Here is a 22,424-nt window from a genome sequence, read left to right as displayed (position 1 = left end):
TCGCCGAAGATTCAGAAGTGAGTGACAGAACGCTTCAACAGTTCCGTTTCCGCTCCCCTCACGGCGGCCGAGCGAAAAGAACCAATCATGTCATCAACTGAGTCGCTTCAGTTCGTGCACTAAAAAAAAAAAAAGATTCGTTCTTCCGGACGAAACATAGACAAGAACACTAGATACACGATAGCGCGCTGTAGCAGCTCGGCTCACCAACGTGCCGACTGGCGGCCATCTTGCGGAAGTCGATGTTTCCATAGAAGGCATGGACACTGCAATTAAAGGTATGGTATGTAGACCGGGTATGGTCTAATTAAAGGTATGGTATGTTCGAGCTTCAGCCTCCCAGTTCTGAGGACCCGGGTTCAATCCCCGGCCCCGTGCCTGCGTGGCTTTGCAAGAGGACATCGATGCTGAGAATTGATCTGAGCTGCCAGAAAGGTTTTGATATCAATTTGTCAATAAACATTGTCTCATGATTGCAATGTCGACGGTCCCTGATGTTGCTGAATATGACCTTGGAACAAGATTGACGTATGATCGGCAATTTGCCGATGACCAATTTGGTGATGACCAATTAGATGACGTACGATAGACCGGGAGATCATATTCAGCGGAGAGACACATGGACCGAACAACGACCAAAGCAGAGGAGGGAGGCGGAGTAATTCGGCGGTCCTCTTTTTCTCAGGCGGAGAGTCGGTGGGCTGTTGCTTGAAATATTTGCTGCCGTAAAGCATGATCGCTCGAAAGATCTCCCACAGGACGTCCGCGACTACTTTACGGCACGAAAAGATCATTCGCGCCATCTTCGCGTCCGGTTGAAGTCGTCTCTGTGCGCGTTGAAGCTTCTCGACCTAGCTTAGCTTAGCTTAGCTTAGCTTAGGTTGCTAGCAGCTACCAAAGAGACGCGGTAGGTTTGAACGCTATTCCCGCGCGGCTCGACATTTAGCTTAGCATTCTTACCATTCGATAATGTCTGGTCTACTTTGCGGCTCGCAACTCTCATTTCCGCAGAGCTGAAAAGCGGATCTTTGTCATCGATTGACTTAGAAAGTCTCAGATATTGAGAGGCAAACTGTGGAAGAAAGTGAAACACACAAGCTTGAAGCATATTTCAACATTTCAACGCTATCAATACAAATCCTCTGGGGGAAAAACGGCTACAAATGAGCCATATTGAAATGTTTGTGTACGTGCGTGTGCCTTTAAGAGGCGGGGCTCGGTAGAATGGCGTGTGACGTTGGCAATCGTGGGTGTGAGATGCGAACAGCGTGGCTGCGGCTCGCCACTAGTCGTGCAATTATTTACACTCGGGTATTGCGCAGATTGGAGCAATATTTTGTAGTTGTGCTTTTAGCAACGGTGGTGGCGGTATGCGTGAATGTGTGAAATATGAATTCAAACAGTAAAAGCCACCCATTGGAGGACAAGGGGGCGGTCTTAGCCGAATATGGCCAAAGCAGATACAAAACCGGGTCAAACAGAAGTAGCTGTCAGAGGGGCCTTTTCTAGACACTCGATTGACAAAACCGAGGTGGTTTTTGTTGGAACTTTGATACGAAGTCCATGTTAGAGAGTCACTCTTTGGCGGTCTAAATTGCTTTAAGATCAATACAAATATGACATATTTTCTTCTGATCTCGTGTGTTAGTGATTTCTTCAGTTGCTTCCAAAAGTGCCATTGAGGTCGTTCTATTGTTTCTCAAACCATTTCGGCTTTTATTTAGGATTTCATGTTTTCAATGTCATTTTTGTCCCCAAAAAAATCGAGAGTTGAAAACTTTTTTTTCGAGAATTTCAGGCAACAGAGAACTTTTTAAAACAGTGGTTGCTCCAACTTTTATACATTTGAATGAGATGAGCTGTTTTCATTTCATTTGGAAAAAATGATACATTGCAACCGTGGGTGAAAGATTTTACAATATTTAAAATAACCTCTTGTCGAAGTCGTCACAGTCAGTGGATGCATGTTTTCGTGATGTGGGAGGAAACTGGATTACCCGGAGAAAACCCACGTAGGCACAGGGCGAACACGCAGACGAGGCCGGGATTTGAACGCCGGTCCCCGGAACCGTGAGGCAGATGTAGTACCCGGCCGCCTCTGCGGCTGTAATCACAGGAACATCGAGCTGCCTGGAGATCGCCTTTTGGCCTTTACTTTTGACGTGTTTGTCAATAATTTTCTTTCCGATCTCCAACTGTCTCCTCCGCTTCCTCTGGTCCATGTTTGGTGGATGACACACCGTGTCACCAAACAGCGCATTGATTACTTGTCACCAATTAAATAGGCCTACTGACTGATTACAAGGTTAAGGACACCTGTGATGATAATCACAGGTGAGGGCACACCTTGTTTGAACATGTCTCCACGGTCAAATTATTTTCAATCTTTTCTAGGGGTACAATCATTTTTGTTGTGGCCTGTTTTATGAATTTTTATAAAATAATAATAATAATTATGTTGAACCGCAATATCTAATTTCCATTGGTCAATTTCCATTGATTTTTTAAAAATATTTTTTTGTGCATTATTGCTTTTCTCAGACTTCAGTTTTTTGTGACCGCTGTGGGTTTTTCTTTCCTTAACAAGGGATACGAACAATTTTGGTTTCGTGTGTATTTAACAATTGCCCCAAAACGCATCGATGACATTGGAAATGTGTGCCAGTTGAATTTTCTCGAGCAAAAAATACATACAATCAACTCGTTAGTGAAATATGGAGCATCTAGACTCCATAGGTCCTCTCAACTCTCTCAACTGGGCAGCTCCGTGGTCCCGCCGCGGACCAGTGCGCCCAACGTAGGCACGTCAGGGAAAGTCAACGACGTAGTACCCTTGGGCTACTGGATGACACGCTCTACCAACTGATCCGCAGCCACCTTAAGTTGTAACTATTGTAAACAAATGAGATTTGAACCAATTGTGTTTTGTCTTTTTGTGTCTCACAGGCGTGAGTGAAAATCTTCGTCCGGAGCAGCAGGAGCCAGAGAACCCTCACATTAAAGAGGAAGAGGAGGATAGAGAGCTTCATCCCACAAAAGAGGAGGAGGAAGACTTCCTACGCAGTAAAGAGGAAGAGCACGAGGAAGTCATCAGGGTTCCTTTGACGGGTGTCCCGTTGAAGAGCGAAGATGAAGGTCAAAGTGAGGAGAGCAGAGGGGCGGAGCCTCCAAGCAGCAGCTCAAGTCAACACATGACAACCGAAGGCGATGGGGAAGACCACTGTGGAGGATCACAGGCAGACGGCCTCTTAGCTCCACTGTCAGATGGTGACGACATGACGTCACACTCTTCTGACTATGATGATGATGAAGAGTCAGAAGCTCATAAGACAAGTCACACTGACAACAAATGCTGGAAATGTTATCAGTGCGCGAAAACGTTTCCTTGCAAGTCGAATTTGAAACGACACGTGAAAATACACACCGGGAAGAAGGATTATGCCTGCTCCGATTGTGGTAAAAGATTCTGCGCTAAGGAGCACTTGGCAAGACACGCGAGAATTCACACGGGAGAGAAACCTTTTTGCTGTGCCGATTGTGGGAAAAGATTCTCTCGAAAGGGAGCTTTGACAACGCACTCAAAAACGCACACAGGAGAGAAACCTTTTTCCTGCTCAGTGTGTGGTCAACGTTTCTCTGTGAAGGGAACCTTAAAAGTTCACACAAGAACGCACACTGGGGAGAAACCTTTCTCTTGCTCGGTTTGCGGTCAAAGATTCTCTGTGAAGGGAACCTTAAAAATTCACACAAGAACGCACACTGGTGAGAAACCTTTTGCCTGCACAGTTTGCGGTCAAACATTCTCTGTCAAAAGAAGTTTGACAAAACACACAAAAACCCATGCTAGAGAGAAACCTTTTGCCTCCTCAGTGTGTGGTCAAAGTTTCTCTGTAAAAGAAACCTTGACAAAACATACAACCACCCACACTGGAGCGAAACCTTTTGCCTGCTCGGTTTGCGGTCAGAGATTCTTAGCAAAGCGAGCTTTAAACCGTCACACAAGGATACACACTGGTGAGAAACCTTTATCCTGCTTCGTTTGTGGTCAAAGATTCCTTAATAAGGGAACTTTAACAATACACCTACAAACGCACGTTGGGGAAAAACCCTTTGCTTGGGCAGTTTGTGGTCAAAGGTTCTCTCAGAAGGGAAACTTTAAAAAGCACACAAGGACGCACACTGGAGAGAAACCTTTTTCCTGCTCAGTTTGTGGTCAAAGATTCTCTGCGAAGGGAACCTTAAAAAGTCACACAAGAACCCACACTGGAGAGAAACCTTTTGTCTGCTCCGTTTGTGGTCAAAGATTCTCTCAGAAGGGAAACTTGACAAAACACACAAGAACCCACACTGGAGAGAAACCATTTTCCTGCTCTGCTTGTGGCCAAAGATTCTCTCACAAGTATCCGTCTCAGAATCACAAGTGTGTTGGTGAGAATAGCAGCGATCGATGTAGGACTCGCCTCTCGTCTCAGCAGGCTTCATCCGTTCACGCACCAAGGATGATTGTATTCTGTGCACCGACTTCTCCTGTGGACAAGTGTTGAGAGTTATAGCATTCATGCCAAAACTTGTCAATCAAGTCAAATCTCAATCTAAAATGCATATCAACAACTTGTATATCTGATTTGTCAAATTACAACGTAAATGGACATATTTTGTAACTTAATGTATTGTAGTGGACTGAGTGGCAGAGGATCCCCAAAAACGGCCGTATTAGCTCAAAAGGGGGCTTCGACTAGATACTGAAGCAAAGGGTCTGAATAATTACGGCTGTGTGATATTTCAGTTTTTCTTTTTGAATAAATCTGCAAAAATTTCAACAATGAAGTTTGTTTTCTGTCAATATGGGGTGCTGTGTGTATATTACAGAGGGGGGGGGGGGGGGGGAATGAACTGAAATGATTTTAGCAAATGGCCGCAATATACAAAAAGTGAAAAAGGTGAGGGGGTCTGAATACTTTGCGTACCCACTGTATGTCCTTGTACTTGAAGTACAAGTCTCCTGTAATTTCATAATTGACATCATCGCGCCACGAGCTTGCAGACTTCACCTGCAATTTTTTTTTACCAATAATAAAATGAAACCTCTTCAATTTTTTGCCCACAAGATGGCAGCACAGAGAAACCAAAGATTACAATATTTGATATTTCGGCTTCTTTCGTGTTTACATCATTATATAATATCATATTTGTATCAATAAATGATATACAATTATTTCACATTTTTGGAAAAATATTTGCTGACTCATCATTTTTCGACCAATACCGGCCACTCACGCCAGAGTAGCATCTGCACCACTTGCACACTGACTGGGGAGTATCTGCAACATTTGCACAATCGACATTGTCCCAGATGATCGCACTCCTCGCCTGAAGTCTCGGCGCCCTTTGCACAACGGTCGTTGCACGGGACTATTGTGCTCGAGGACTCTGCATCTTTTTGCACAATTTTCAAAAATAAATACATCAAAGGGATTCCTTCAGCCATTTGTATGTTTATTACGGTTTTCCTCGTCTTGTCAGACCATAACCTGTCTTTGGTTTAGAGCAGAGGCTGGAGTCTTCAAAGAGGACTGAGTTGCATCTTACGACATAAGGGTACCATTTGGGCACCAGGCCAGTCTGTTAGGGTGTGGGTATTTCACGGACACAGAGTGCCACCTTGTGGCCAGCAGAACACTCCAAATATGGTCATGTGGAGCGTCCACGTTCCGGTTAAACCCAGGGGCGGGGCTAATTCAACCTTTATAAAGTGGGGGCTTTTTCGTCGTCCTGGCTTTGTAAGCAGCTGCTATGACCTTTTTTTTTTTTTTTTTGTCTTTTGCTTGAAACTCCCGAGCGCAGTGTGTCATCGTCGGCGGTCTGTTTCTTTAAATATTTTCTGCCGCAAAGGATTGTGGGTAATAGATCTCCTGGCCGCTGCCTCTTTTCTTTCGGCAGCCACACGCGCTTCCACGCGGCTGCGCAAAATTGTTCCTGAATTTGGACCGAACGTGCTGAATCCTCGTCGCAGTAAGTCCATCAATACCTTACTGGCCTAAAACATTATTCGTTCAATCTTCGTGTCCGGTTGGACTCGTCTCGTGCACGTTGAAAGCTTCTCGCCCTAGCTTAGCTTAGCTTCGTTTAGCTTCGCTTCGTTGAGCTTCGCTTCGTTGAGCTTCGCTTCGTCGAGCTTCGCTTCGTCTAGCTTAGCTTCGTTTAGCGTAGCTTCGTTGAGCTTCGCTTCGTTTAGCTTAGCTTCGTTGAGTTTAGCTTCGTTGAGCTTCGCTTCGTCGAGCTTAGCTTCGTTTAGCGTAGCTTCGTTGAGCTTCGTTTAGCTTAGCTTCGTTGAGCTTAGCTTCGTTGAGCTTCGCTTCGTCGAGCTTAGCTTCGTTTAGCTTGCTAACAAAGAGACACGTTTTGGGATCACCATTTCGCTCAGCAGAGCATCCAGTACGAACAAGTCAATGGCAGAAAAACAACAACATGCTATCAGCTTTGTTCGTGTGAGATGCTGAAATCACATCCTGTAACCGGCATTTTATGAATCCATTTGTCGAATGTCTGTCATGTTCAAACGCAACTTTTCTCTCCCTCTGTCACAAATGAGCATAATTGCATGTTCCGCTTTGGTGCTTTGCCATTGAAACTAATGTACCGTTTAACCCACAATGTCCAAATCTTAATCTTGATATCTTTGTTTCACATGTCTGATTTGCACTTGCTTTTTCTCATCCCTCCGACGTAGAGCGGAAAAGTGTTGCGATCGTCGTGTGAAAATGTGCGCGAGGGGGACGGCGGAGTACGACGAGGAACTGTGGGGTCCGAAAGAGGAGGAGGAGCCAAAAGGTCAACTACTGGACTCCGTGTTCAATCTGCAGCCTCGAATTGTGCTGCGCAGAGCAAGTAATTTGATTATTATTCCCGTTTTTTTTTTTTTTTTTTGGATGAGCAATGTCTGACGTTACATATCATATGATTTTCTCAATATCCAATCACGTGTACCCCTCCTGATGATGATGTGGGTTCCACATTTCAGGAGACCGAAAACTGAGTTGCGGACAGAAAAGAACAACACAAATACGACACCAAGGTAGACACAGACTTTTGTGACAGACTCGAAATATTGTGACTTCGTGGGACCCTGATACGGGTCCCTGTACCGGTTGACCGGAGTCAGAGTCTGGTCCGCATTGCCGGCAGTAAGTCGGACTCCTTTCCGGTGAGGGTTGGACTACGCCAAGGCTGCCCTTTGTCACCGATTCTGTTCACAACTTTTATGGACAGAATTTCTAAGCGCAGCCGAGGCGTAGAGGGGGTCCGGTCCGAAATGAGTTTCCTCCGCAGGGTGTCCGGGCTCTCCCTTAGGGAGAGGGCGAGAAGCTCGGTCATCCGGGAGGATCTCAGAGTAGAGGCGCTGCTCCTCCACATCGAGAGGAGCCAGATGAGGTGGCTGGGGCATCTGATTCGGATGCCCCCAGGACGCCTCCCCGGTGAGGCAGGTCCCACCGGGAGGCGACCCCGGGGACGACCCAGGACACGCCGGAGAGACTACGTCCTTCGGCTGGCCTGGGAACGCCTCGGAAGAGCTAAAGGAAGTGGCTGGGGAGAGGGAAGTCTGGGCTTCCCCGCTGAGCCTGCTGCCCCCGCGACCCGACCTCGGATAAGCGGAAGACAACGGATGGATGGATGGACAAACAAAGCGAACTGTACAATGTGATGTAGTACATATTTACAAACTGTGACATTCCATAAACGCACATGTTGAATAAAGGGTTCATAACAAGCTAAAAACTGGTGCAGAAATCATGTACAGTATCCCTCGCAAACTTATTTTGAACTGGATATTTTTGGATTCACTTCACTGCTGCTGAAATGATGTCGCATCAAAAAAACTCATACAGAAAAATGTGCAAATGCCGAACCGGGAGTATGCAGGGGTACGTACGCTGTTGAACCTTTATTGATACTTGTTTTTATGAACATTATTATTTGACACTTTCTCACGTTGTCGTTGGCCTGCCCGATTTCAAAGTGGAAGAGGAGCCCGTTTTGAGAAAAAACGACGTTGTGTATCCCCTCACTCACACTCTCGTCCTATAGACTTTTATAATTTAAATAGTCAATCCCACCACACTTATTGTACACGACCCTCTCCTTGTCCTGTTCTATCTTGTCCTGTCCTTGTCCTGTCAGTACTGCCCCATGCAACAAAAAAGCAGTTTTTCTTTGGAGGACTTGGAAACCACAGCCATCCAGACTGCGCCCCAACAATAGACAAAGGGTACTAGAAATAAAAAAACTGGACACACACAAGAGCTTACAGACCATCTCAACACAATCGACATAAAAGTCACACATGAAGCGCAAACTCAGTGGATCATAGCATTCCTGGATTCCACAATGAAGATGGCAGCCTCAAAATAACAATTCATAGGAAACCCACACGCACTAACCCTAAGCTCCACTGGACATCAGAACGTCCGACACCACAAAAACTCTTCGGAGTCATAACACTTTGCAACCAGACCAGCGTCAAAACAGACAAAAGAGGCTTTCCCACCGCAGGAACCTTTGCAGTCACTGCAACCCTGGTAGCTTGACTTCCCCGTGTCCCCACCAGGAAAAAAAAACAAAAACTTGACAAAACACATCCCCCCCGGAAGAGATGGATGAAGTGGCTGGGGAGAGGGAAGTCTGGGCGACCCTGCTAAAGCTACGTAGCCCGTGACCTGACCTCGGATAAGCGGTAGAAAATGGATGGATGGATAATGTACACACAGCACCCCATATTGAAAAAAATGGAATTGTTGAACTTTTTGCAGATTTATTAAAAAGGAAAAACTGAAATATCACACAGCTGTAAGTATTCAGCCCCTTTGCTCAGTATTTAGTCGAAGCTCCCTTTTGAACTAATATAGTCATGAGTCTTTTTGGGAATGATGCAACAAGTTTTTCACACCTGGATTTGGGGATCCTCTGCCATTCCTCCTTGCAGATCCTCTCCAGCTCTGTCAGGTTGGATGGTGAACGTTGGTGGACCGCCATTTTCAGGTCTCTCCAGAGATGCTCAATTGGGTTTAAGTCAGGGCTCTGGCTTGGCCATTCAAGAACAGTCGCAGTTGTTCTGAAGTACATTTACATTTTTTTATGCTTCTTATGGTTGTTCTACAGCTTTAATAACATGCCTTTTATGGATTATTTTTGCTGTGATGTCATGTAATATGTAACTTGTAACTGTCACAAAAAAAGTCCGATACAAAAGAATTTGCAAATGCCAAACCACGACTATGCTTGCACACAACATGAAAGTCGCAACATGAGAATTGCTTTTGGCAAACCATTATTTTTTTTTTGTCTTCTTGTTATGCAGACATCGGTAAAGATCTTCAACCTGAGCGGCAGGAGCCACAGCCCCCTCACATTAAAGAGGAAGAGGAGGATGAAGAGGTCCACCACATCAGAGAGGAAGAGGAACTGGAGACCAGTCCCATTAAAAAAGAGGAGGCAGAAGAGCGCCCCCACATCAAACAGGAAGAGGAGGAGGAGATCAGCAAGTTTTCAACTGGTGTCCCTTTGAAGAGTGAAGGTGACGGTCAAACAGAAGAGAGCAAAGGGGCGGAGCCTCCAAGCAGCAGCTCAAGTCAACACATGACAACAGAAGGTGATGGAGACCCCGATGCAGGATCACAACCAGATGGCCTCTTCGCTCCACTATCAGATAGTGATGGCATGATGTCACAATCTCCGAACACTGATGAAAGTTATGATGATAAACAGTCTGAAGGTGATATGGAAATTCCCACTGACAACAAACAATGGAAATGTTCTCAGTTTGGGAAAACCTTTGCTGACAAGAAGGCTTTGAAGATAACACACACTGGAGAGAAACCTTTTGCCTGCTCATTTTGCAGTAAAAGATTCACTCAGAAGGGAACCTTGAAAATACACACAAGAACGCATACTGGAGAGAAACCTTTTTCCTGCTCAGTTTGTGGTCAGAGATTCACTCAGAAGGGAGATTTGAAAATACACGCAAGAACCCACACTGGCGAGAAACCTTTTGTCTGCTCAGTTTGCGGTCAAAGATTCACTTATGAGGGCCAATTCAAAATACACACAAGAGCGCACACTGGAGAGAAACCTTTTTCCTGCTCAGTTTGTGGCCAAAGATTCTCACAGAAGAAAACCTTCAAAATACACACAAGAACCCACACTGGTGAGAAACCTTTTTCGTGCTCCGTTTGCAGTAAAAGATTTACTCAAAAGGGACAATTAAAAGTGCACTCAAGAACCCACACTGGTGAGAAACCTTTTTCCTGCTCAGTTTGTGGTCAAAGATTCTCTGTAAAGGGAAGCTTAAAAAGACACACAGCGACACACACTGGTGAGAAACCTTTTTCCTGCTCAGTTTGCGGTCAAAGATTCACTCAGAAGGGAGATTTAAAAATACACACCAGAACACACACTGGAGAGAAACCTTTTGCCTGCTCAGGTTGCAGTAAAAGATTCACGAGGAAGGGAGATTTAAACATACACACAAGAACCCACACTGGTGAGAAACCTTTTTCCTGCTCAGATTGTGGTAAAAAATTCACTCAGAAGGGAGCCTTAAAAGTACACTCAAGAACCCACACTGGTGAGAACCGTTTTTTTCTGCTCACTTTGTGATCATAGGTTCCCTCGTAAGACACACGGGTGCTGGTGAGAATAGCCGTGATCAAAGTCTTTTAATGACGATGGAAATGTTTCATAGCAAAAGTAATTACAATGTGAGTGACTGAGGGTTTTGTGTTCATCTTGTTGTCGTCTATCTATTTATCTACATATATATATATATATATATATATATATATATATTTGGTTTTATCTTGGGGTCTTGTTCACGAGTGAGGGAAGGATTGAACGGGAGATCGACAGGCGGATCGGTGCGGCGTCTGCAGTGATGCGGACTTTGTATCGGTCCGTTGTGGTAAAGAAGGAGCTAAGCCGAAAGGCCAAGCTCTCGATTTACCGGTGGATCTACGTTCCTACCCTCACCTACGGTCACGAGCTGCGGGTCGTGACCGAAAGAACGAGATCCCGGATACGAGTGGCCGAAATGAGTTTCCTCCGCAGGGTGTCCGGGCTCTCCCTTAGAGATGGTCATCCGGGAGGGGCTCAGAGTAGAGTCTGTGCTCCTCCGCATCGAGAGGAGCCAGATGAGGTGGCTCGGGCATCTGATTCGGATGCCTCCCGGACGCCTCCCTGGTGAGGTGTACCGGGCACGTCCCACCGGGAGGAGACCCCGGGTACGACCCAGGACACGCTCCCGGCTGGATGCCTCTGGATCCCACCGGAAGAGCAGGATGAAGTGGCTGGGGAGATGGAAGTCTGGGCGTCGCTGCAAAACCTACTGCCCCCCGTGACCCGACCTCGGATAAGTGGTAGAAAATGCATGGATAATTATCAAAGAAGTGAATGATTGACTGATATAAGACTGGAAAGAAACGGACCTTTGGTGGTAAATCAATAAAATAAGCTTCTTCAAACAGTGAGGCTGACTCAATTTGCTTGTCTCTGAAATCCAGTTCCCCCAATAAAAAGAATGGAAATGTCTTTAATCCACTGGAACCCCTCCAAAAACCAAATGCTCGCAACATAAAGCAAAAAACATGGCCGAAGGGCAAACAAAAGTGCAAAGCTGGGGCCCTGTGGAGAATCGCAAGCAGAGCGGCCTCTTCGCTCCGCGATCGGATAGCGACGACGTGATGTCCGGCTGCCAAAGGTCAGAGTGCCGCGAGAGCCGCTCGCCAAGCGGCGGCGTTTTCGGAACTCAATTGCATCGTTTCCAAAATGAAACCGTCTTCGATTTCCAGTTTCAGGGTTATCGTCGGCCTTTTGCCTGAAGTCAGCTGGGATAGGGTCCGGCGCCCCGGATAACTGCGGTCCTCGCAAAAGGACTCGAAGCCCAGCCGCCCTTAATTTTGTTAATACTCGGCATGACGGACAAAGGCCGCCAAGCTGACGTTTTGCAGTCGTGTATGCAGATTTCAAATAAAGTTTATTTTTTAAATGCATGAAGCTTGGAATTAACATTGGCGGTTGCAATCCTGGCATCGTTTCCTTTCTCTCAGAAGTGGACCGGTTATCTTCATTATCAGCTATCATCGGGCAGGAGGCGGGGCACACCCTGGACCGGTTGCCAGCCAATCGCAGGGCACAGAAACAAACAACCATTTGCACTCACTTATTTTTTCATATAATGATTGAAAATCCAAAGCATTGACGTCCCTGTCGGCCTATTATTGGTTGGCTTTTGTGTTGAAGGCTTGTTACCGTAATGCCTCGTGTGAACCGAATTAGGGACTGGCTTGACCGCAGTCGACAAGCCCTCACCAGGCTCGAGTCGGTGGCCTGTCGCTTTAAATAGTTCCGCCCCAAAGGATCATGGGTAATAGGGCTCCTTTCACATCTCGCGATGCAGCAGGACGGACGATCGCGCTTCATCAAATCTTGCCGAATTTGGACCGAATGTTGGGAATCGTCGACGCTTGACGCCCCTGATCGCGACTTTAGTGGCCGAAAAACGTCACTCGTGCCATCTTCGTATCCGGTTGGAGTCGTCTGGTGCACCTTGAAGCTGCTCGTCCTAGCCTAGCCTAGCCTAGCTTGCTAACAAAGAGAAGCGTTTGAAATCAAGCGGGAGGTAAAGTGTTGTTCTTTCCGCCACCGACTAGGAAGGAGTGGGCACCACGAGATCCAGTACTAACACTTGAATGTGGTTAAAAAAAAGACCCTAAATTCCATCAGCTTTGTTTGAGAGGTTGAAATAATGTCCTGTATTTTCTGAGTCGTTACTGTGATCTCAATCTGGGTTGTGAATCCTTTCGTAGAATTTCTCAACACAAGTTTTCTCACAAATGTTCTTTCTGTCTCATGTTTGGCACAATACATATTTACACATTCTCCTGTTTTCTTGTTGTTGATTTTGGTGCTTTGCCATTTTGGAACTCACGTACAATTTAAGCCGCAGCGTCCAAATGTTAATCTTGATATCGTTGCTTTTCTCATCCCGACAACGTAGAGCGGAAAAGCGTTGCGATCGCCGTGGGAAAATGTGCGCGAGGAGGACGGCGGAGTACGACGAGGAACTTCGGGGCCCGAAAGAGGAGGAGGGGCCAAAAGGTCAACGACCGGACGCTGCGTTCGATCTGCGGCCTCCAACAGGTGGGCTCACTTGTCGCAAGCATTCGAACTCGAATGATATTCCTTTTTTATTTACGGGGCCCGTTTGATGATGCATTTAACGGAAGATTATTAACACCCTATCACGTGTACGTTGTGGGTCGATGTTGGGACGGAGCTACGCGGTCGCCGCCCCCGAATCAAACAACAGTTAACGATTCTGATAGCCGACCCGAAGAGGAGGAAAGACGTCATCGCGTACGTTACGCGCGAGCTGACATCCATGGAAGTCTTGGCCTGCGAGCGCTATTAATCAGCAACATCCATTCGGAGTGTCTGAAAAAGGCTGCCTAGTAGTTGGTATGGTCTTTGTGCTGACATTCAACATTTTTGAAAAAGCACTAAAATAAGTGAAGTAAATGAGAAAAGCTTTGCAATTTATCCATCCATCCATCCATTGTCCGGGAGGCATCCCAATCAGATGCCCCGGCCACCTCATCTGGCTCCTCTCGATGCGGAGGAGCAGCGACTCTACTCTGAGATCCTCCCGGATGACCGAACTTCTCGCCCTCTCTCTAAGGGAGAGTCCGGACACCCTGCGGAGGAAACTCATTTCGGCCGCTCGTATCCGGGATCTCGTTCTTTCGGTCACGACCCGCAGCTCGTGACCGTAGGTGAGGGGAGGAACGGAGATCCACCGGTAAATCGAGAGCTTCGCCTTTCGGCGTAGCTCCTTCTTTACCACAACGGACCGATACAAAGTCCGCATCGCTGCAGACGCTGCACCGATCCGCCTGTCGATCTCCCGTTCCGTTCTTCCCTCGCTCGTGAACAAGACCCCGAGATACTTGAACTCCTCCACTTGGGGCAGGATCTCATCCCCGACCCGGAGAGGGCACGCCACCCTTTCCCGACTGAGGACCACGGTCTCAGATTTGGAGGTGCTGATTCTCAACCCAGCCGCTTCACACTCGGCTGCGAACTGCTCCCCAATGAGAGTTGGAGGTCACGGCTTGATGAAGCCGACAGAACCACATCATCTGCAAAAAGCAGAGATTCAATACTGAGGCCACCAAACCGGACCCCCTCTACGCCTCGGCTGCGCTTAGAAATTCTGTCCATAAAAGTTAGGAACAGAATCGGCGACAAAGCGCAGCCTTGGCGGAGTCCAACCCTCACCGGAAACGAGTCCGACTTACTGCCGGATATGCGGACCAAACTTTGACTCCAGTCGTACAGGGACCGAACAACCCGTATCAGGGGCTTCGGTACCCCATACTCCCGAAGCACCCCCCACAGGACCACCCGAGGGACACGGTCGAACGCCTTCTCCAAGTCCACAAAACACATGTAGACCGGTTGGGCGAACTCCCATGCACCCTCGAGGACCCTGCCAAGGTTGTAGAGCTGGTCCACTGTTCCACGGCCAGGACGAAAACCACACTGCTCCTCCTGAATCTGGGATTCAACTTCCCGACGGACCCTCCTCTCCAGCAAACCTGAATAGACCTTACCAGGGAGGCTGAGGAGTGTGATCCCCCTGTAGTTGGAACACACCCTCCGGTCCCCCTTCTTAAAAAGAAGTAAGAGAACCCAGACTCTGCCCCCTCATGAACATGACTCTGAACACCTCACCGGGGAGGCGTCCGGGAGGCATCCGAAACATGGTCCCCTCGGACTCGATGTCCCCCGCCTCCCCCAGAACATGAGCAAAGTTCTGCCAGAGGTGGGAGTTGAAACTCCTTCTGACAGGGGATTCCGTCAGACGTTCCCAGCAGACCCTCACAATACGTTTGGGCCTGCCACGTCGGACCGGCATCTTCCCCCACCATCGGAGCCAACTCACCACCAGGTGGTGATCAGTTGACAGCTCCCCCCCTCTCTTCCCCCGAGTGTCCAAGACATGCGGCCGTAAGTCCGATGACACGACCACAAAGTCGATCATCGAACTGCGACCTAGGGTGTCCTGGTGCCAAGTGCACGTGTGGACACCCTTATGCTTGAACATGGTGTTCCTTATGGACAAGCCGTGACGAGCACAGAAGTCCAATAACAGAACACCGCTCGGGTTCTGATCGGGGGGGCCGTTCCTCCCAATCACGCCCTTCCAGGTCTCACTGTCATTGCCCACATGAGCATTAAAGTCCCCCAGCAGAACGATGGAGTCCCCAGCGGGAGCGCTCTCCAGCACCCCCTCCAAGGACTCCAAAAAGGGTGGGTACTCTGAACTGCTGTTTGGTGCATAGGCACAAACAACAGTCAGGACCCGTCCCCCCACCCGAAGGCAGAGGGAGGCTACCCTCTCGTCCACCGGGGTCAACCCCAACGTACAGGCAGGCGCCGAGCCGGGGAGCAATAAGTATACCCACACCTGCTCGGCGCCTCTCACCGTGGGCAACTCCAGAGTGGAAGAGAGTCCAACCCCTCTCGAGAGGACTGGTACCAGAGCCCAAGTTGTGCGTGGAGGCGAGTCCGACTATATCTAGTCGGAACTTCTCGACCTCACACACCAGCTCAGGCTCCTTCCCTGCCAGAGAGGTGACATTCCACGTCCCTAGAGCCAGCTTCTGTAGCCGGGGATTGGATCGCCAAGGTGCCCGCCTTCGGGCACCGACCAGCTCGCACTGCACCCGACTCCTATGGCCCCTCCCACAGGTGGTGAGCCCATGGGAAGGGGGACCCACGTTACCCTTTCGGGCTGCGCCCGGCCGGGCCCCATGGATGCAGGCCCGGCCACCAGGTGCTCTCCTTCGAGCCCCAACTCCAGGCCTGGCTCCAGAGGGGGGCCCCGGTGACCCGCGTCCGGGCAAGGTAAACCTGAGTCCATAATTTGTCTTCTTCATAAGGGGTCTTTGAGCCGTGCTTTGTCTGGTCCCTCACCTAGGACCTGTTTGCCATGGGTGACCCTGCCAGGGGCGTAAAGCCCCAGACAACTTAGCTCCTAGGATCACTGGGACACACAAACCCCTCCACCGCGACAAGGTGAAGGCTCAAGGAGGGGGCTTTGCAATTTAAATACTACAAATGTCATGAGCTGCCTGCAGTACTAGGGTTGGAGCCTGGGTGGCGCTTTGCGCCCTCGCTCTCCCCTGCCCCTCTCACTCTTTCCAGCATCTTCCTCGGCCGCGCACCTGTCACCAATCAGCCCTCGTTACCACCTGCATTTAAGCCTGCCTGATCCCGGAAATCCTTGCCAGAGTATTGAAGCTTCCCCAGCGGTACAACGGTTCCCCAGTCTCCACGCAAGCTACGCAAATCCTCGTCATCTTTCTGACCTCCGTGTCCCTTGCCCAAGTGTATTACGGCCGCCAAGCCAGCCGACTGTCCTCGTCATTGCCTGCCACGCATTCTCTGCCTCAACAACCCGCCAGCGCATCTCAAGGACTACCTACATTTCCCTTTTCAATAAACTGTTCATCACAGCAGCCTCCGCCTGCTCTTGGGTCCAGTCTCCATCCTTTCGTGACAGAATACTCTGGCCACAAATGGACCCAGCAACCCTGGAGGCGCTAAAACATGCACTCACCTTCCAAGGCGCCCAGCTAGGGTGGCAAGACAAAGCTTTTCAAGAAATCTTTACACTCCCTTACGCAACAAGTCTCCCTCCTTTCTTCGAAGATGCAATCCGACCACTACTACTACTACTACTACTACTACTCGTACTACTTCTGAGCCTGCAGGCTACCGTAAAAAGAACCTCATGTCGCTCCGCCCGAGCCCTACTCCGTGGACCTAGGTGCATGTAGCCAGTTTCTCCTCAATTGCTCCCTAGTTTTCAACCTTCAATCGTACAGTTATCCCACCGAACAATCCAAGGACGCGTTTGTCACTAACCTCCTCCGCGGCAAAGCAACTAAATGGTCCACCGGGTTGTGCCACAACTCCTCCCCAGTACTCCAGTCATTCGATTCTTTATCCGCTGAATTTAAAAAGGGAATTTGATGTTCAGAGCAGAGAAGCCACCAGTCGCCTCCTTACGCTCACTCAGGGCGCTAGTTCTGTAGCTGCATATTCCATTGAATTTAGGATACGTGCGGGTGGGATGACGCTGCGGATTTTCTTGAACGGCCTTTTGGAGCAACTTAAAGACGAGCTCACTGCCCGGGACGAGCCCTCCTCTCTCGAGGACCTCATCACACTCGCCATTCGCCTAGATAGCAATCTGCAAAAGAGATTACCAGAGAGGGGGGTCCGAGCGCGTAAAATTACTTCAACCGTGACCAACGCGCCGTTAGCATCTCACCTGCCTTCTGCCCCTTGGTCACCCCCCACTGCGCCTGATGAGCCCATACAAATTGGTAACACACGTCTCGATCCCCAGGAACATCAGCGTCGCGTCATCCAGCGGCTGTGCATTTATTGCGGTCACTTCATTGCCACATGCCCCTTGCGGCCAAAAGATCAGGCTCTGTGCGATCCGAGACTGCCGTGGGGAGCCAAACCGCCATTTCCTCGAGCTCTCCGTCCCATAGGACCGTTCCTGCTTGTATTCTAGGGTCCGCTCACGACACAGCGATAGTTGCCCTTATAGATTCCGGTGCAGACGATAATTTTAATCACGAAGGTATAACACATCAGCTCCAACTCCCTCTCCAACCACCGCAGTCTCCCAAAAACGTCACAGCCTTGGATGACCACCTCATCCGTATCCGTGAGGGGGATGAATGGAAGACTGCTTTCAATACCCCCCTTGGACACTTTGAATATTTGGATTAACCAATGCCCCCGCAGTCTTCCAAGCATTCATCAACGACGTCCTCCATGATGTGTTAAACCGTTTTGTTTTTGTTTACCTGGACGACGACATTTTCTCCCGCTCCCCCGAAGAACACCGTATTCCAGCACCTCCTTGAAAACAGTCTGTACGTCAAGCCAGAAAAATGCGAATTCCACCTCTCCTCCGTACATTTTTTTTTTTAGGCTACATCATTGCCAAAGGACAGTTGCAACCAGACCCTGCCAAAATCCAAGCAATCATTGACTGGCCCATTCCCACAACCCAGAAGGAACTAGAATGTTTCCTTGGATTCGCCAACTTCTACCGCCGCTTCATCCACAATTACAGCAAGGTCGCACTTACCCTCAACAGCCTTACGTCCACCAGCTCCCCCTTTCAGTGGACCCCGGCAGCATCCCAAGCTTTCAGCCAACTCAAAACCCTTATCACAGTGCTCCCGTCCTACGCCACCCCGACTCCTCCCTCCAGTTCATGGTGGAGGTTGACGCCTCGGGCACTGGGGCAGGAGCCGTCCTCTCGCAGCGGGACCCCACGTCCCAGAAACTCCTCTCGTCTGTCCCCTGCTGAGAGGAGTTATGACGTTGGCAATCGAGAGCTGCTTGTCATGATATGGGCTTTGGAAGAGTGGAGGGGATTGAAGTACTGTTTATCATCTGTACTGATCACAAGAACCTTTCTTACCTCCGGTCCCCCAAACGGGGTCGGCCAGGCAAGCTCGCTGGGCCCTCTTCCTAAGCCGATTCAATTTCAGCCTCTCTTTCCGACCTGGATCGCGCGAAAGTAAACCTGACGCCCTCGCCCACAGATACTCACTCCCCTCCAGCCCTGCAGAACCCGATACTAACCTCCCTTCCTGCTGCTTCATTGGTGCTGCCTCATGGAAAATAGAACAAATTGTCAATTGTCACCCTGACCCCAAGACCAGACCTCCGAACCGTCTTTTCGTACCCGATTCCGCAAGCTTTGATGTCCTTCGGTGGGCCCACAACTCCAAGCTCACGTGTCATCCCGGCATCTTTCTGGTGGCCCAGCCTGGTCAAAGACACCCGAGAATTCGTCTTACGCAACCCCAGCTCCTGGAGCTCGTTCCTTCCTTGGATTGAATACGCCCACAACTCGGACTTTTACGCGGCTCACCCGGGGAAGCCTGGCAGGACGGCGGGAGGTGTCCGTTGAGAGGGGGGTACTGTCATGAGGCTCACCACTACTATGGTTGGAGCCTAGGTGGCGCTTTGCGCCCTCGCTCTCCCCTGCCCCACTCTCTCTTTCCCGCACCTTCCTCGGCCGCGCACCTGTCACCAATCAGCCCTCATTACCACCTGCATTTAAATTCCAGGGAGAACTGCTGGATGATCCTTTACCGTTTCCACAGTCCACATCCGTCCTCTTTGTTGCGCTAAGTGGCTGTCTGTCAGCACACTTCTGCTCACCATTTTGAGACATCGGTAGAGTGGTTGAATTCCCCGACTGTCCGTTTACGTCCACATACACTTCAAGACGGTGGATTTTCGTTTCAAGGACCGACACCCTGTGTAGCAGTCCATGATGGTCCTCAGTGGGGAAGAGAGGCATCCTGTTTCTGGTCTCGTTGCAAATAGCAGGCCTGTGCTAATTAGCAGGCCACGCTCACGCGTAAGTGGGTTAAAAAACACAAAAAAAAACATTCCCTCTCCCCAGCCACTTCATCCAGCTCTTCTGGGGGGATCCCGAGGTGTTCCGAGGCCAGCTGGGAGACATAGTCTCTCCAGCGTGTCCTGGTTCGTCTCCTCCTGGGACGTGCCCGGAACACCTCACCAGGGAGGCGTCCGAATCAGATGCCCAGCCACCTCATCTGGCTCCTCTCAAGGTGGAGGAGCAGCGGTTCTACTCTGCACTCCTCCCGGATGACCGAGCTTCTCACCCTATCTCTAAGGGAGAGCCCGGACACACTGCGGAGGAAACTCATTTCGGCCGCTTGTATCCGGGATCTCGTTCTTTCGGTCACGACCCACAGCTCTTGACCATAGGTGAGGGTAGGAACGTAGCTCGACCGGTAAATTGAGAGCTTCGCCTTTGATTTTAGCTCCTTCTTCAACACAACAGACAGATACAAAGTCCTCATCACTGCAGACGCTGCACTGATCCTCCTGTCAATATCCCGTTCCACTCTTCCCTCACTCGTGAACCAAAGAGCCAAAGATACTTGAACTCCGCCACTTGGGGCAGGATCTCATCCCCGACCCGGAGAGGGCACGCCACCCTTTTCCGACTGAGGACCACGGTCTCAGATTTGGAGGTGCTGATTCTCATCCCAGCCGGTTCACACTCGGCTGCGAATTGCTCCAGTGAGAGTTGGAGGTCACGGTTTGATGAAGCCAACAGAACCACATCATCTGCAAAAAGCAGAGATGCAATACTGAGGCTAGCAAACCGGACCCCCCCCTACACCTCGGCTGCGTCTAGACATTCCATCCATAAAAGTTATGAACAGAATTGATGACAAAGGGCAGCCTGACTACCCAATTAGTGAATTACAATTTTAGTAGGACCCCTCCTTGAGCCATCCCCTTGTCGTGGTGGAGGGGCTTTTTGTGTCCCAGTGATCCTAGGAGCTAAGTTGTCTGGGGTCACCCATGACAAACAGGTCCTAGGTGAGTGACCAGACAAAGCATGGCTCAAAGACCCCTAATGATGACGACAAACAATGGACTTCGTTTTCTCTTGCCTGGACGCGGGTCACCGGGGCCCCCCACTGGAGCCACGCCTGGTGGTGGGGCTCGAAGGCGAGCGCCTGGTGGTCGGCCCTGCACCCATGGGGCCCGGCCAGGCACACCCCGAAAGGGTAACGTGGGTCCCCCTTCCCATGGGCTCACCACCTGTGGGAGAGGCCATAGGGGTCGGGTGCAGCGTGAGCTGGGCGGTGGCCGAAAGCGGGGACCTTGGCGATCCGATCCCCGTCTACAGAAGCTGGCTCTAGGGACGTGGAATGTCACCTCTCTGGCAGGGAAGGAGCCCGAGCTGGTGTGTGAGGTCGAGAAGTTCTGACTAGATATAGTCGGACTCGCCTCCACATACAGCTTGGGCTCTGGTACCAGTCCTCTCGAGAGGGGTTGGACTCTCTTCCATTCTGGAGTTGCCCACGGTGAGAGGCACAGAGCAGGTGTGGGTATACTTATTGCCCCCCGGCTCAGCGCCTGTACGTTGGGGTTCACCCCGGTGGACGAGAGGGTAGCCTCCCTCCGCCTTCGGGTGGGGGGACGGGTCCTGACTGTTGTTTGTGCCTATGCACCAAACAGCAGGTCAGAGTACCCACCTTTTTTGGAGTCCTTGGAGGGGGTGCTGGAGAGCACTCTCGCTGGGGACTCCATCAGTCTGCTGGGGGACTTCAATCCTCACGTGGGCAATGACAGTGAGACCTGGAAGGGCGTGATTGGGAGAAACGCCCCCCCCCCCGTCCAGGAACCTGAGCGGTGTTCTGTTATTGGACTTCTGTGCTCGTCACGGCTTGTCCATAATGAACACCATGTTCAAGCATAAGGGTGTCCACACGTGCACTTGGCACCAGGACACCCTAGGTCGCAGTTCGATGATCGACTTTGTGGTCGTGTCATCGGACTTACGGCCGCATGTCTTGGACACTCGGGTGAAGAGAGAGGCGGAGCTGTCAACTGATCACCACCTGGTGGTGAGTTGGCTCCGATGGTGGGGGAAGATGCCGGACCGACGTGGCAGGCCGAAACGTATTGTGAGGGCCTCCTGGGAACGTCTGGCAGAATCCCCTGTCAGAAGTTCCGGGGGAGGTGGGGGACATCGAGTCCGAGTGGACCATGTTCCGCGCCTCCATTGCTGAGGCAGCCGACCAGAGCTGTGTCCGTAAGGTGGTCGGTGCCTGTCGTGGCGGCAATCCCCAAACTCGTTGGTGGACACCAACGGTGAGGGATGCCGTCAAGCTGAAGAAGGAGTCCTATCGGGCCTTTTTGGCCTGTGGGACTCCTGAGGCAGCTGATGGGTACCGGCTGGCCAAGCGGAATGCAGCTCTGGTGGTCGCATGGGAAACTCGGGCATGGGAGGAGTTCGGTGAGGCCATGGAGAAAGACTTCCGGACGGCTTCGAGGAAATTCTGGTCCACCATCCGGCGTCTCAGGAGAGGAAAGCAGTGCACCACCAACACTGTGTATAGTGGGGATGGGGCGCTGCTGACCTCGACTCGGGACGTTGTGAGTCGGTGGGGAGAATACTTCGAAGACCTCCTCAATTCCACCGACACGCCTTCCCATGAGGAAGCAGAGTCTGGGTTCTCTGAGGCGGGCTCTCCTATCTCTGGGTTTGAGGTCACCAAGGTAGTTAAAAAGCTACTCGGTGGTCGGGCCCCAGGGGTGGATGAGATTCGCCCGGAGCCCCGGGGACGGCCCAGGACACGCCGGAGAGACGACGTCCTTCGGCTGGCCTGGGAACGCCTTGGGATCCCCTCGGAAGAGCTGTATGAAGTGGCTGGGGAGAGGGAAGTCTGGGCGTCCCTGCTAAAGCTACTGCACCCGCGACCCGACCCGGATAAGCG

General features: G+C 50.3%; 3 protein-coding genes across 7 annotated transcripts in view; all 3 read left to right on the top strand.

Annotated features, from left to right (window-relative positions):
• The first annotated feature begins 45 nt into the window (after positions 1-45).
• On the top strand, positions 46-4,829 carry LOC133473705 (gastrula zinc finger protein XlCGF57.1-like). 3 transcript variants are annotated; one of them, XM_061765322.1, is made up of 2 exons: positions 46-278; positions 2,947-4,829. In XM_061765322.1, the coding sequence occupies exons 1-2, from the start codon at positions 260-262 to the stop codon at positions 4,542-4,544; spliced, it is 1,617 nt and encodes a 538-aa protein (XP_061621306.1). In that variant the 5' UTR covers positions 46-259; the 3' UTR covers positions 4,545-4,829. The 3 variants fall into 3 exon arrangements, with proteins under 3 accessions (XP_061621306.1, XP_061621305.1, XP_061621307.1); XM_061765321.1 differs by lacking the exon at positions 46-278 and adding an exon at positions 293-435; XM_061765323.1 differs by lacking the exon at positions 46-278 and adding an exon at positions 483-907.
• A 990-nt stretch (positions 4,830-5,819) lies between these two features.
• LOC133473707 (gastrula zinc finger protein XlCGF57.1-like) lies at positions 5,820-11,519 on the top strand. Of its 3 annotated transcripts, XM_061765327.1 has the most exons (5): positions 5,822-6,012; positions 6,731-6,888; positions 7,022-7,075; positions 9,356-10,201; positions 11,101-11,519. In XM_061765327.1, the coding sequence occupies exons 2-5, from the start codon at positions 6,762-6,764 to the stop codon at positions 11,388-11,390; spliced, it is 1,317 nt and encodes a 438-aa protein (XP_061621311.1). In that variant the 5' UTR covers positions 5,822-6,012; positions 6,731-6,761; the 3' UTR covers positions 11,391-11,519. The 3 variants fall into 3 exon arrangements, with proteins under 3 accessions (XP_061621309.1, XP_061621311.1, XP_061621310.1); XM_061765325.1 differs by having other exon boundaries at positions 5,820-6,012; positions 9,356-11,519; XM_061765326.1 differs by lacking the exon at positions 7,022-7,075 and having other exon boundaries at positions 5,823-6,012; positions 9,356-11,519.
• Positions 11,520-12,386: 867 nt separating this feature from the next.
• The window catches only part of LOC133473711 (zinc finger protein OZF-like), a 12,145-nt gene continuing 2,107 nt past the window's right edge, over positions 12,387-22,424 (top strand). The window contains exon 1 of the mRNA XM_061765332.1: positions 12,387-13,191. Coding sequence (XP_061621316.1) covers positions 13,005-13,191 — 187 coding nt within the window. The 5' untranslated portion in view covers positions 12,387-13,004. The remainder of the gene's footprint in view (positions 13,192-22,424) is intronic.

This window comes from Phyllopteryx taeniolatus, unplaced genomic scaffold (assembly GCF_024500385.1).
Source record: "Phyllopteryx taeniolatus isolate TA_2022b unplaced genomic scaffold, UOR_Ptae_1.2 contig_36, whole genome shotgun sequence".
NCBI classification, from domain to species: domain Eukaryota; kingdom Metazoa; phylum Chordata; class Actinopteri; order Syngnathiformes; family Syngnathidae; genus Phyllopteryx; species Phyllopteryx taeniolatus.
This window is presented reverse-complemented; position numbering and strand designations above follow the sequence as displayed.